Source organism: Protopterus annectens, chromosome 13.part0 (assembly GCF_019279795.1).
Source record: "Protopterus annectens isolate FY-2018-M chromosome 13.part0, PAN1.0, whole genome shotgun sequence".
NCBI classification, from domain to species: domain Eukaryota; kingdom Metazoa; phylum Chordata; order Ceratodontiformes; family Protopteridae; genus Protopterus; species Protopterus annectens.
This window is the reverse complement of record NC_056747.1, coordinates 658,451,907-658,467,209: the sequence shown is the minus strand read 5'-3', so window position 1 is coordinate 658,467,209 and position 15,303 is coordinate 658,451,907. Positions and strand designations below refer to the sequence as shown.

The window sequence follows — 15,303 nt, the reverse complement described above, 5'->3', positions numbered from 1 at the left end:
ACCTAGACTTTGGAATTCAGCCGACCGAGGACCCGCCTGACGGCAGGAGAACCCATCTGTTATGACTGCAGCTGTATTAGCACTCGAACATCTACATTTATGGTAGGTACAAAACTGTACTATCTGCAAAATCAGGGATTCAGAGACTCCTTCTCTGACAGGCTGTATCAATGCTCCTGTAGCGTTGCCCAACTTTCCACCTCTGGAGACTGTCTGTCATTTTTCCTTGCACCTAGATGCCTGGATAAATATCACAAGAAATTAAGGGTGTAAGAATCAAGAATCACACCCAGAGGTTACTACATACCCTTATCCCTTTCACCTCCTGTCCAAAGAAAGAAACTCCCCTGATGTTCCACCCAAGGAGGGAATACACAGCTCAAGAAGTACAAAAGCTGCTACAAAAAAAAAAAGTCATCCAGGGGGTCCCTCCCGAACAGATAGGATTCGGAACTTACTCCCGCTTCTTTTTAGTGCTGAAGAAAACAGGGGACCTGAGACCAATTTTGGAGCTAAGCAGTTTGAACCAGTATGTAAAGAAGTCAAAGTTCTGAATGCTTATGGGTCAGTCCATCCTCCCTCTTTTGCACAAGGATGATTGGATGTGCTCTACAGATTTCCAGGATGGATACTATCGCATCAAAATAGACAGGTGATCCAGGAGACATCTGTGCTTTCAGCTGGGAGACCATCACTACCGATTCAGTGCACTGGAGTTTGGACTCACCACAGCCTACTGGCTATTCACCAAATGCTTGGCAGTTGTGTGATACTCAGAGGATACCAGGTGTTTCCCTGTCTTGACATTTGGCTCCTCAGCACCCCAACCAAGCATCAACTTTTATAAGCCAGGGATTACTTGCTTTAGATCTCCAACTCCTTGGACATCTCAGTAATCCATGCCAAATCGAACATAACTCCTGTACAGACTTTGCAATTTATAGGAACTCAGCTGGATAGAGTGACTCAAGTGGCATCATTACCTCTTCATCACATCACATCAATGAGAAATCAGGTGAAGGCCATACTGTCTCACCTGGCTCCTCCAGCAAAACTAGTGCTACAAGCTCTGGGTCGATGTTAGCTGCCATTCTTCTAATTCCTCTAGCAAGATTCTTTATGTGAACCCTTCTGTAGACATTGGCAGTACAGTGGTCCATTGTTTACCAGCCTGTATCATTTCTAGTAAGACTCACTCCAGTCTGCAAACATCATACTCGCTGGTGAATCCAGTCAGACGACCTGTTTCTTAGCAGGTCGTTCTCCTTTCCTACCCCAATTGTAGCAGTGAACCACGGATGCTTTCCAACTGGAGTGAGGTGGGGGACATTTCCTGGGAAAGATGGTCCAAGGCATGTGGTCCCCTTTGGAGACCAAGTTGCACATCAGTGTCCTAGAGATGAGCTCAGTCCTCCTAACATTGCAAACCTTTCCAGATGTTCTCTCTCCAGGCACTATTGCAGTCCACACATACAACGTGTCAGTAGTCTGGTGCATAAACAAACAAGTAGGAGCCCAGTCCTACCTGTTGTGCAGAGAGGCCATGAGGATCTCGGAATGGGTGATCAATTCAGACCGCTTTCTCATTGCAATGCATGTACCAAGGAAAACCAATGTGTTGGTGGACAGACCTGCAGGTTCATTCTAGCTCCTCATGAGTGATCCCTCACTCAAACAGCAGCAAATAGATCTTCATACTCTGGGGACAGTCTCACCCCTCAACAAATGCAGCAGGTACTTCACTCTGATACTCCCTCTGAGGGAGTCACCAAGGGATGCTCTGATTCATGATTGGTCTCCGGGTCTCCTCTATGCCAATCCTTCTCTTCCTCTGATCCTGAAATTGTTACAGAAAGCAAGCAGGCTAAAGAGGTCAGTCATCCTCATTGCCCCCTTCTGGCCTCGACAGGAATGGTTCTCTTTCCTTTGGACTCACTTGAAATATCCTCTATGGATACTGGAACCCACTCAGGATCTCCTCTCTCATCCATCAGGAATTCAGCATCCTCATTTCCATGCCCCCAAACTGACCGCATGGTTTCTCCACTTCCAGTGATAAACAGATGGTCCAGGCTTGCTTCCCCAGTTTGTAACATTATCTTGGCTTCACGGAAGGCCTCCACCAAGAAAGTCTACAAAAGCAAATGATAAAGAGACTCTATTTGGGCCTCCAAAATGAATATCGACCCCTTTTCAGCACCTACTTAAGCCATTCTTCTTTTTCTCACTACTCTTTTTAAGGAAGGGGCTAGCTTTTCTGCTGTTAAACTTCAGTCGTCCGCCATTTCCAACTTCCACACTGGAAACACTTCATTTTCTCTGGCATCTTCCAGATTATGTAAAGCTTTCATGAAGGGAGTTTTCCTCCTTAGACCTCCAATAAAGGATCCCTCTCCTCCTTTGGATCTGACAGTGGTCTTTCAGGGGTTAACTCCGAAATCCTTTGAGCTGGTGGACAAATGCAATATGAAGTTTATTTCTTGGAAAACAATCTTCTTAGTAGGTATCACTTCAGCAAAAAGAATTTCTGAGCTGCACTCCTTATCGGCTAAACTCCTTACATTATTTTCCATAGGGATAAGGTGTCTCTATGAACCAGAATTTCTACCTGAAGTGGCTACTGAAACTAACATTAACCAATTACCATTTTTTTTTCAAACTTTACTAATACGGGCGAATATATGCTTCACCTTCATGATGTTCATAGACAATTGCGTTTTTATCTTCACAGAACAAGAAGTCTGATCAGCTGTTTGTATTCTTTTACACTAACCGCTTGGGTCAGGTAGTTTCCAAAATTACTCTGGCCAAATGGATTACTAATTGTATTTCGTTGATTTATTCCAAAAAAGGTTTGGAGTTGCCCCGTCCTCCTAGAGCTCATTCCACTAGATCTATGACTACTTCATCTGCTTTTTCCTGAAGAACTTCCATTGACTACATCTGCACTGCAGCCACTTGATTAAAGACTCGTACCTTTGTTACACATTAAAAATTAGACATTGTCTCCAGAAGCAGAGCTTCCTTTGGTTCGACAGTGCTCCGGCATGTCCATTCATAAGGCTGTACTGAGAGTTACGTAGCTGGGGGCTCTGACCTATTCATGAGGGAGAATGAAAAGGAAAACATCAGATTTAGAAGTTATGTACTTACCATAACTTGGCATCTGTGTTGTCGATTTTCATTCTCCCTCAACTTCCCTCCTAGCCATCCCCTGACCCTGTCACTCCTAGAAGGATCTTTGGATGATGTTGAAACCTTTATGTTCGTAGTCTGAGCCTCAGTCTTCCTTGTCTGTTCTCTCTCTATAATACAGTGGGGAGTAATGCAGCAAACTTGATCTGAGGAGTTGAGGATGGGATAAAGCATTATGGGTAGAGGGAGGAGCTCAAGATTTCAATCCGGAGTTTTGTATATGCTGTTGAGTTAGATCGAATGAAAATGGACAACACAGATGCCAAGTTATGGTAAATACATAACTTCTAATTACATTTTGTAAGTTACTGTACATGTTGAGGGACTGATATCAAGCTGGCCCTTCCTAATTTGTTATATTCAGGTTAAGTTTGACAAAGAGGTGTCTGTGACACTCTGCCAGCATAACTGACTGTTGATTTTCTATGTGTAGTCTAGAAGGGAGTGAAGGGGCAAACCCACACATCCCTTAGTATTTTTATACTTGGTACATGATGATTAGGTTGGCAGATGGATCTTTCAGCATATCAGTTTGTGGGACTAGATCCTAGCTGTAGTGTTATTCCTGAAGTGATGCCTTTTTGTTTTTGTGAATTTAGTAGTGAGTTCCTTTGATGGGAACCACGATCATGGATTTACTGAAAACTTAGAAAGGGGGGGGTTAGCTACAGTGGATGGGAACAGTTTGTAGTAATAGATTGAAGGTCTAGCATACAGAATAGCCTGTAATCTGTTAGACAGATGTCAGTAGCTTTATGAGGAATGTAGTTAATAGGGGTCCCAACACTGATCCCTTTGAGATTTCCCTTTTGAGTGGTTATTGATTTAGGACTGTCATTGGTAAACCACCTCCATGTATCTCTTTGATAAGCAGCTTCTTAACCAGTGAATTGCTATACCCACCAGAAGTGTAGCTGGAGAACAAAAACTAGACATGTCAAAGAATCTGTAGTTTGAGTATTAAATTAACGATGCAAAACACTAACTACAATTTAAAAATGCAGCAAGGGACCAGCCCTTCTGTACCTCTCCCCTTCTAGTTACACTAACTGTACGATTTCACTGAATTCAGTAAACAGTCTATGATGAAACATGAGAGTTGATTAAAACAATTTATTCTCCCATTGTGTCTAACCAGGGTACAGTATCCATTAATCCCCACATGACATGTTCCTGAGAATTCCACATGTATTCACCCCCTGTTAATCTGTCTTGGTCCATGGCTCTGTAAAGTGACATTTGTGATGCTTATTAATGTATGGCCTATGTAAAACACATATTGTGATTCAGCTAACAGTCCATATTGTGTGACAGATTGTTTCAGTTAGTCAGAAACAATTGATTTAGGTAATTTTATAGGAGTAGTTGTATTGTTAAGTGTAACTGATTAAATAAGGATGCTTTAGCTAAAGGAAAAGATAGTTGCCATTTTCCACAGCTCTAAATAAACAGCCATTTGTAAGCCTTTCAGACTGTGAGCATTTTTTATTGTAGGGTAGAATCTATTTGCTTCTAGTTTACTATGATTTGGAAAGTTGTTTTTTTTTAATATTTTGACCATGGTCTGAATGGTATGTGTGTGCCTGAAGTAGGGCATTTCAGTGTAACTACCATGTGTGTGCTCTGTCTAATATATTGCAAACTGGGCAAACATTACATGTACTTGGTAACAACTGATGGTTAGAAGAGGGCAATCTGAACCAACAACCAAAAAGTTGGTTGACACATTTGGTAGGTTCTTTTCTGATTAAGTTATATGTTCCTAAACCTGGTCATATTTACTAAATTATGACGTGGATATTGCAGGGGACAGACCATGCTGCAATATACAAAGTTTTGCCTGTAGTTTTGCTTTAATGGTGCAAATATTGCACAAAAAATATGTTAAGTGAAGTTTCATTGATATTTGTCCAGAAGTATTCTCCATGAACAAATTCTACCTAAAACTGTTGCAGGTGCTGAAGATTTATAAAAATTCCATACAAGTAAAAGGTGTTATCCATGGTGTCTTGGTACATCTGGAGCATCTTAGCAACATGCCTTCTTTGAACTGTTGAGGCAAAGCCTGGTTGGGAGTGCAGTAACTTGATACACTTGGAATTTGAAGACAAGCAAGCAGATGCTGATGAAATTTAGAAGGAACATCATCAGATGGATTGCTACAAGTTCAGAGTTATCATTTGATTCTGGCCAGTGATGTCTGTTTCTGTGCTGCTTTATGTCGTGTTTCATGTTTTCTCTGTCTTGCAGGCCTCAGAGTTGCTCAGGAGGATGTGTATGCAGAATATGGTGCGAACCTACTGTAAAAAGATCAGCCCAGACTGGAAGCAGCAGGTAATCTGCCTTCTTTTTCCATGTTTGTTTTTGTTTACAGCATTAGATTTTTATTTTGCTAAACTGTAGGTAAGAACTGTAGTATATTTTGGCGGGATAATTTTTTTATAATTTTTACAACCCTATTTGACTGACTGTTGAATCACATTATGACTTCAGGCTTAGAGGCTCAGGAACTTGGAGTTCTCGCATTAGTGAGCGTTTGGAGAAACCATACCAAAAAAACTTGTATATCCGTGAATCACTGTAGTATTGACTGATTTATTCAACACAGTAAGGAAGGGATGATTTAATTCACTCATTATAATGAGTTGGTGCCTGATGTATAATAAATTACATTTGTACTGTAGGTTCAGGTATTGAGTTTTGGGAGGAGAGGCAAGCTTAATTTCCCTATTTCTACAGTGCAGTATAGTTACAGTTTGTTTACTACTCCATCCAGGCCCACCTTCATATTCCGTATATCCATTCTCCTTTTTTTTTTTAAGATTTAAATAACACTTTTCCATTGATTTCAGTGGGCTGTGATAATTTCATAAGTTGTCAATTAAGTTGCACTTCTGATAGTTTTCATAGGCTTTTAGGAATTGGTTGATTTGTGGATGTTGTATTGGTTCTGATTTTTTTCTATTATTTTTATGTATGTAAGCTATGTTTGTTTGTAAGATGATATAACATTGTTCCCATTAGAAGGACAGAGTTAGTGAAATACATTGCTGATTAAGTTGAGGCTTCTCTGGGAAGAATCTAGTATGGGTCACCTAACACCAAATTACCAAAAGTGATTTAAATGCAGAAATGGGAATTGCAAAAGGGACATTTTCATCAACAAACTCTACATTTTAAGAAGAGTACACAGCACCTCAACTTTGGGAGCTGCAGACAGAACTATAAGACCTGTGGAGCTGCAAGAAAAGCAAATTTGTCTATGAGCTTTAGTAGAAATCTGTTAGTCCCTCTCTTGGATAAATGTTAAGAATAATGAGCTGTGATCATGTTTGTTAGCAGTTAACAGGATGTAGAAAGGCACATCCTTCATGAGTAGTCAGTTGATCCCAACATGCTTCACAGTTTGAGTGAAGATTCCCAAGATTGTATGCCTCCTCAATCAACACAACATTTCATGCAGGTTCATTGTACTGGTCATTTTCATCAAGATGCATTCAAGCTGTAGTGATAGTCCACATTTGAGTGAATCTCCCACAGTCCTCCTCTTTTTAACAGGACTATCTGTTTCTTTAGCATCTTACAGTCAATGTGACATTGGTAACTGTGTCTTACACTTGGGAAACATGGTCTCCTGTCTTGAGCATTCATCACTAAATCAAATGTCAAGTCCACTGGAGATGCTTTCTCTTTTTCTTGATCTGAGAACACAGAGTTGGAGATTTTTGCTCCTGCTAGATTTTCAACTTGGGACCTGACCGACATCTCTGACAAAACTTGAGTACAGTATCACAATCACCTTGAGGTGATGGAAGTGTCTCAATGGAAAAATCAAAGGATCACTAGCTGGATCAGGACAGGAAAAAGTTAAGGAGGCAAAGCATCAGTGCATCCAGATCTGATTATTCTTCAGACTCCACTGTACTCAGTTCATTTCTGCTCCATTGCAGCTGTCATTTACTAGGATTGTAATTATCTAGTGAAAGGTTATTGAATAATTTCTAGTTGTCAGATGTGTGGGAGATTGAACTGAGAGGCTGTGCCCTGTCAGCTGCTTTCAAGAGCAAGACTTAAGAACTTATTCTTCTTTTCCTCACTTCTTTTGGGGCTTGTTGAGGTTGGAGAGATTAGAGGTGAAAATCCTTGATTATTTCTAGGTTTAAATTTTTGGGGAGAGGAAGGAAGGGATTGGAAAGGAAGAATAATGTTACATTCAATATAAAGCAGATTAAATAAACTAATTGTAATCTCTTGCTATCATTCTTGTGAGAAATAAATGGGAACAACAAACTTCTTATGCCATTAATTCTTTGTTGGAAGCTTTCTGACTACTGTTATATACCCTGATGTGGCCAACTGTCCCTTGCCTATAACATCAGAAATTTAGCATCTAGTTGATTGAGTAAGAACCTTGGGTCATTCCTTGTTTAGCTTATCCTGAGGATGATGTTCTTGTGGCCTCAAGTTACTTGGACTGAGGGTTTTCATTGCCCAGGAACATGCACCTTTTATACCAGCATGTAATAAGGTAGATCATCCCTTTGAGTTGGCATTCCAGCATGAGTTCATAGGTAAGTTCTTCAGCTCAGCATGGGTCTAAAGAAGCCTGTATATTGTGTTCATGCTTCCTTCCAAACGTGAGTTCAAGAACTGGTCAGGTTTTCATTAAGATTTTTTTTTCTCTGCCACCTTGATCCTGTAAATCCTAGACATTTTCTCATTCTCTTCCTGTTTCAAGACCATACCTCTGAAAAATTGTTCTCCCACTGATTCTGATAAAGAAAATATGTAAAAAGAAAAAAGCTTGGATTAGGCAATCAGCAGCCAAAAAAAGTGTTGAAATATTTTTTGAAATAACAAAGATCCACATCTTTGTTATTTCAATAAATATTTCAACACTTTTATTGGCTGCTGTTGCCTAATCCAAGCTTTTTTCTTTTTACTTGGTTTATGTGGAGCTTGGTAGGACCGTTGATTCATTATTTGATCAAGAAAATATTGAATGTGCTTCTAAGTTGGAGATGATCTTCGTATTTCACTGTTGCAGTCATTGCATTTGAGTTATCTGCTTGCAGGTAGCCCTCAGTCAGCCTGATTAACAAAGTCTTGGGTCCTGCATCGGTTGCTGTCCCCTTCTTCCATGACGTCAGGTCGTCAGGGGTATAAAACATGCAGCCGATGCCATTACACCGGTCTTTCTTGCCGTGCGGTGCCCGAAGCAGAAGCAGTTTGCAAGTGCCAGTCGGCCGATTCCTGAAATTTTCATTTTCGAGTTTCAGAACCAAAGTCTTCAACTAAAGCTAAGTACCCCATTGGGGAAACTTTTTCTTGCTCCTTACCGATGTCAGTAAAAGTTAATAATTGCATTACTTGTGGAAAGCAAATACCGCATAAAGATTTTCATTCATACGGTATTCCTTGCCTAGGCCCTGACCACGACGTACCTTGCTGTCGGTTTTGTGCTTTATTTAATCAGTGCACTATCCGTCTTCAGTATATTTTCGCTTCTAAATATTTCGGTTCTTGGTTTAATTACCCAGAAATGTCATCAGTTAGCAGTCCGACTACCGAGATTCTGGAAAAACGCAAAGATAAAGACAGACACAGGCCGCCGAGGTCCAAAACTGCCGACAACGCTTCTCCTAAGCTAGTCACCAGTTCGCCGGTACTCAGTGAGGTGCTTTCGCAGCCCCTGATACCCGCTACTTCTGATTCGCAGTCCTCTACTGAGACCCATTTGGAGTCCAGTATGCCGCAAGATGCTTCAACTATGGAACCCGTGGATGTCTCTACCTTGGATGGGTCCGGAGCCGCTGTGCAGGCACCGGCTTCTGAGGGTGTATTCAGACCTATGGACTTGCATATTAAACCGACTCCTCCTTCTTCACTAAGGCCTAAATCTCGAACCATGCCTAAAAACAAAGCCCAGGCCACATGCTCAGGCCTCTTTGCCTAAAAAACAAATGATAAGAATAGCTGAAGATTTAATAACTCTAATCAGGGGTAGCCAACCCCCCCCCCTTTCTAAGAGGCCTAGGACTAAAGTTGATTATGAATCTTCTGACCAGGATTCTGTTTTTCTGATTCTTCTGATCTGGATTTGCCCTTATCTACTTATGAGGATTCTGATGCAGAGAACTCCATTCCCTTTGCTTCCCCTCCAGAGGATTTTTCTTTTGGGGAAACCTTGCATACTCTAAGGGAGCATTTCCACTGGGAAAGCCAGGATTTTTCTGATTCAAAAAGAGGCTTGGGGATTTCTTACTCCTATCTCAGCATAGGCCTTTAGCTATTCCTCCTGTACTAGACATTGCTGATGATGCTTTTCCGGAATCTAGTTTGGCCCCTGATTCCTTGCCTCCTACTCCCAGAAAACCTGACAGATACTACAGGGTCCCTGAGTCACACAGGTTCCTTTTTAAAAGTCCTATTGCGGATCCAGAGACTATTTCACAGGGGGCCCCTTCTGATGGAGACTCAGGGGCGCTGGATAGATGGGGTAAGAAGTTTTACACTTCTGCAACCTTAGCCATTAGGGCTTTAAACTGCCAGTTTCATATGTTAAAGTATCAGCAATATGTTATTGGATTGCTTAAACAGAAAATTATGTTGATTCCTGACTGTGGAAAATAAAGAATTACAGGATTTAATGCATTCTGCTGAACAAGTTGAAAAACATACTTTGCAGTGTGGTTTTGATTCATTAGAGGCGTCTTGCAGGGCTGCTGTTACTGGGTCAGTGCTCAGAAAGCATGCTTGGTTAAAGGTGCAATCTTTGCCTGATCATGTTAAAGCTAAATTGTTGGATGCTCCCTTAAATCAGGACCACCTGTTTGGCATCAAGTCTGAGGAAGTTCTTAAAAAGATGGAAGATAAAGCTAAATCTATGCAAACTGTTAAAGATTTCTTACAAGTTCAGCCTCCTAGATTTAGTAGGCACTGGCCCTCTAAGAATTGGTCCTTTCCAGCCCCTTCCAGGTCTTCTCAAGCCAAAGCCAGACACAGCAAAAGCCCCAGGTTTCAGTCCCAGGGGACACACAGGACTAAGCAGTGGGGGGCTTCCACTTCCAAATCTGGGAGTAATAAGACTCCCCCTATGGTAAACTGTCTCAATGACTTCAGTTTAAAATTTCCATGCACTTATCAACTGACTGCCCCTTTGGGGGAAAAGATTGCTCTTCATGCAAAGAACTGGGAACTCATTACCCAGGACAAATGGGTTTTAAATAGTGTCCCAGGGATACATATTTCACTTCCACACGTTGCCAGCACCAAGCGGGTGGCTAGATCTACTCCCAAATCAGTGGGCAGAGGCCCAAAAATAAGTACTTTCTCTTTTAAGCATGGGGGCTATTCAATTGGTACCGGAAGAGGAAAAGGGACAAGGTTTCTATTCGAGACTTTTCCTGGTACCCAGAAAAGACAATTCATGGTGTCCTATCCTGGACCTGTCTTTTCTAAACACCTTTTTGGAAATTCCAAAATTCAAGATGCTGCCTCTTCACCAATTACTTCCTAAGCTAGGCAAAGATGTCTGGTTGGCAACACTAGATTTAAAAGAAGCATACCTGCACATCCCAATCAAGGAATCTTGCAGAAGATACCTACGTTTCAAAGCAGGTGACATGCACTGTCAGTTCTCTGCCCTTCGGCTTATCTACTGCACCCAGGGTATTCACAAAGTGCCTAGTTCCATTTATTGCATTTTGCAGGCAAAGAAATATTCAAATATACCCATACCTGGACGATTGTGTAATTCAGGCAGAAAGCCAGGACATACTTTTGAATCATCTGGCCTTTGTACAAAGGGTTCTAACCTGTCTGTGGTACACCATAAATGAAAAGTAATCACACCTGGTACCCTGTCAACAAATTATATTCCTGGGAGCAAGCTTGAATACAACTTCCCAGATGGCTTACCTCACGCCAGAGAAACAAATTCATTTGGCAACCTACTTCAAACAAGTGGCTACAAAAATCCTGCTATCTGTAAGACAAATACTGTAAGCCTTGGGGCTCATGGCAAGACTGCATATGAGGAAACTACAGTGGTATCTAAAAAGCCTATGGTGTCAACATTCTCAGGATCTAGAAGCAATGATTCCTATCATACCTTGCCTACGTCTAGAGTTCCTTTGGAGGGCAGAGCCCTGCCTCTAAAACAAGGGACTACCTTTCACACCACCCCCTGCCGCCCAAGCCCTAACAACAGAAGCAGCAGACTATGTATGGGGGGCTCACCTGGCAAATTCAGGGCAAATGGAACCCGAGTCAAATGCACCTGCATTTCAGTCAAAAAGAAATGTTAGCTGTACAGAATGCTCTGACAGCCTTCAAGGACCACATTCTACCAGGATAACTTTTGGTAAAGGCGGACAACATCACTGTTATGTGGTACATAAACAAGCAGGGGGGTAGACATTCTTACTCCCTCTGCAAACTAGACATGGCATTGTGGAACACAGCCTTGAGCTACCAATTGCACCAACAAGCTCAATTCCTGCCAGGAAAATTAAATACACTGGCAGACGGACTAAGCAGAAACCTCATGGACCCACATGAGTAGAAACTGGAAGCAAGGATTTTCGACATGTTGACAAGCGAATGGAGGAGCCCAGATATAGACCTGTTTGCCTTTCCCCATAACTACCAATTGGACAAATTTTGCGCAAGGACTCCCCACAAGCAAGCCTGGAAAGTGGATGCTCTGTCCTTCAGCTGGAAAAACCTATCAGTCTATGCCTTCCCTGCTCTGCCTCTACTTTCCAAAGTACTACTAAAAATCAAACAGGACAAACCAAGGATGATTTTGATTGCTCCAGACTGGCCACGCCAACACTGGTACCCCCTCCTGCACAGTGTGTCACAGTTATCCCCATGGCACCTGCCTCAGACTCCTTCCCTGTTGTCTCATCAGGAGAACCAGATTCTGCACCCTCAGCTTCTAACACTGAACTTTGCAGTCTGGCTAATTACATAATCTCTCCTCTACTATCTCTCGGTAAGCCTGTGATGGATATCATTTTAAAGGCAAGGAGGCCTTGTACTAGAAAATCTTATGCTGAAAAATGGAAACGATTCTGTGCCTGGAACCAATCTCAAGGGATGAGTACAGCAGCACCTAATTTACCTCAGATTTTACAATACTTAACTGAGATGCTTCACAAGGGCCTGTCTTTTTCCTCCATTAAAATCCACGCCTCAGCCATTTCAGCTCATTATAGCACAGAACCTCCCCTCTTCTTTCATCCACTGCTCAAGCAGTTCCTCAGAGGGGCTAAAAATCTGAGACCTCCCAGGAGAGCTCCAACCCCAGCCTGGGACCTTAACTTTGTTTTGGATAAACTCACTCTACCTCCTTTTGAGCCAGCTGCTACTACAGACTTAAAACTTCTTTCTTGGAAAACAGCTTTCCTTTTAGCAATCACTTCAGCTAGAAGGGTATCTGAATTACAGGCCCTTACGGCAGTGGAGCCCTTCATCATCTTTCATGCGGACAGGGTGTCCCTCAGAACCAATCCATCATTCATGCCCAAGGTGGTATCCAGTGTGGCTCTTAATCAGTCTATTCATTTGCCAACCTTCTTTCCTAATCCACAGAACAAAGGGGAACGGATACTGCATTCCGTAGACGTGCACAGACAACTTAGATTCTACTTGGACAGGACTAAACCTCAAAGGAAATCTGAACAACTGCTGGTGGCATTTGCTGCAGGAGTAGAAGGGAAGGCTGTTTCAAAGCAAATTATTTCTAAATGGATAGGCCATTGCATTCATTTCTGGTGTAAGCACCATGGAAAACCTATCCCCCAGGGGATCAGACCTCACTCCACCAGGGCTGCATCTACCTCTACAGCCTTTCTTAGAGGCGTCCCTACCAGGGACATCCTAGAAGCTGCTACCTGGAGCTCTGTGCATACTTTCACAAAGCATTATCATTTGCCAATTTTCTCTAAATCCAGAGCTGGCTTTGCCACTGCAGTCTTGCAAGGCCTTATAGCTGGTCCTAATGCTATCTAAATTCCTCCTCCCAACCATAGCTTTGGGAATCTACCCAAATGTAATGACTGCAACAGTGAAACATGAAGAATATAGTACAGTTGTGTACACTTACCTTAAATGTAGATGTTCGAGTGTATTCACTGTTGCAGTCCTGGTTACCCTCCCTCCAGCCCCCTAACTTTTTTTGGCTATACCTCTACTTTCCTTTACTATGCTTAAAAGCCTATTTGGTGTAATTTCATTTTTGTTGGAGGTATATCATTGTACTTTTTTATTTAATTGCCCCTCATTAGGGGGGCATCTGACATCTGGGGCATGAAAAAACTGATGTAATGGCATCAGCTGCATGTTTTTTACCCCTGACGACCTGATGTCATCGAAGAAGGGACAGCAACCGATGCAGGACCCAAGACTTTGTTAATCAGGCCGACTGAGGGCTACCTGCAAACAGATAACCCAAATGTAATGACTGCAACAGTGAATACACTCGAACATCTACATTTATGGTAAGTGTACACAACTATACTTTTCACATATCCCATTGCTTTTTCATTATCGAGTGTACACCAGCCAGGACAACCACATATGGTATCTGTGATGATGAGCTTGGTTTAATCTACTCACTTTTCATGAAAAATTATGCTATGTGATTCTGTATGCTCCTTTCTCTGTTGAGGTCCTGTTTGAGAGTCCCACTTGAGGTAATTGAGGATCTCCAGAAGTGAGACAAAGCTCCCTTTCACTCTGTTGTGACAAAATACCTATTTCACTCTTCCTGCTTAGTCTGCTGTCCTCTGTGTAAAGAAGGTAGTGTGATGCCAAAGAAAAGTTAAGTTCAAGGTCACATGCAATATAAAAGGTATTTAGCTTTGTCCCAAAGAAGTTTGGCTCAGCAGGACAAGTAGAAGTCCTAAATTCTGTTCAAAGGTCACACAGATAGTTCTCTGAGTTTACTATAATTTTGGAAACTGTTAAGACAGGTGGATTCAGGACATTATTTTGAAGAGATTTGCACTTGAAGTAATCAGTTGTCCCTCTGATTGACCTCCCTGAATAACTACCTAGTTTCAGAGGAACTGTTGCCACAGCTGGTCTCTCTTTGTTAGGTGGCTAGAGTAGATGTTTTTTGTTGCAGAAATGAGGTGGCATTTTATTCTTGCCTTTTGTTAGTCCTCAAGAAGTATGTCAAATTAAGAGGGTAACAGTTAAGTGAGTCAAGTTAATTCTCCCCAGAGAACAAGGTGGTTTAGGATTACCTGATTTGAATGAATACTTTAGAGCTATACAGATAAGGTTCATATACATAACACAAAGCAGATGGTTGTAAATCAAAGAGATGATAAAATGGGGAGAATTTAAGAAATAGAGTATAGAATTTGAGGTGTAGGTCCTTATGGAGAATATCATTGTTACAGATTGCTATATTCATAAAGCAGCAGAAGATATTCTAAGAGCTAAGCCAACATGGGAATGGAGAAAGGAGATTATATAAACAGGAATGACTACAAGTAAGGGTATAAAAAGCAGGCAAGTGGGAGCTAAAATTTCCTGGAGAAAATTAGCAAAGGACCACAGTACTTGGAACAAGTAATTAGGAAGGAAAGGTTAATATACTGGGATGAGTCCAAGCTGAGGTTTGAACTACAGCTTAGAGACAGTCTCCAATAGCAGGGACTGATAACAGAATGTAGGTAAAGAATAAAGGATAGGCATACCATTCAACTATGTTGATTTTCACAGAATTCCTAGATTTATGCTTCATATTTTTGGTCTATTCCTCTTAAAATTTGTAGTTTTCTGATAAGTCACTTAGGATTGAAGTCACTAAACAATGACACCCATTTACTTTTCAGACTTCATATCTTTCAGAAATTGCATGCTAATACAAATCTTGTTATTCTAGCAGCTTTCTAAATTTATAAGAGCAATATTTGAAATATGTCAAAGTTGTATGCCTCTGTTTTTGGGCCTTTGTCTCCCCATTATTTTAGGCTTTGTCGAGATTTCTTGCACTAAGAGGTTGAGAAGAGGTATGTGGCTATATGGTGAATTGCCCCAGGAAGGTAAAGAGTTACTTCATTACTGTACAGATTGGTATCTGCTTGT

At 41.5% G+C, this 15,303-nt stretch overlaps 1 protein-coding gene across 3 annotated transcripts in view; it reads left to right on the top strand.

Annotated features, from left to right (window-relative positions):
- The window catches only part of MYO1C (myosin IC), a 1,794,562-nt gene that overhangs the window by 1,672,795 nt on the left and 106,464 nt on the right, over positions 1-15,303 (top strand). For all 3 annotated transcript variants that reach the window (XM_044054342.1, XM_044054344.1, XM_044054343.1), the window contains exon 25: positions 5,446-5,529. In XM_044054342.1, coding sequence (XP_043910277.1) covers positions 5,446-5,529 — 84 coding nt within the window. The remainder of the gene's footprint in view (positions 1-5,445; positions 5,530-15,303) is intronic.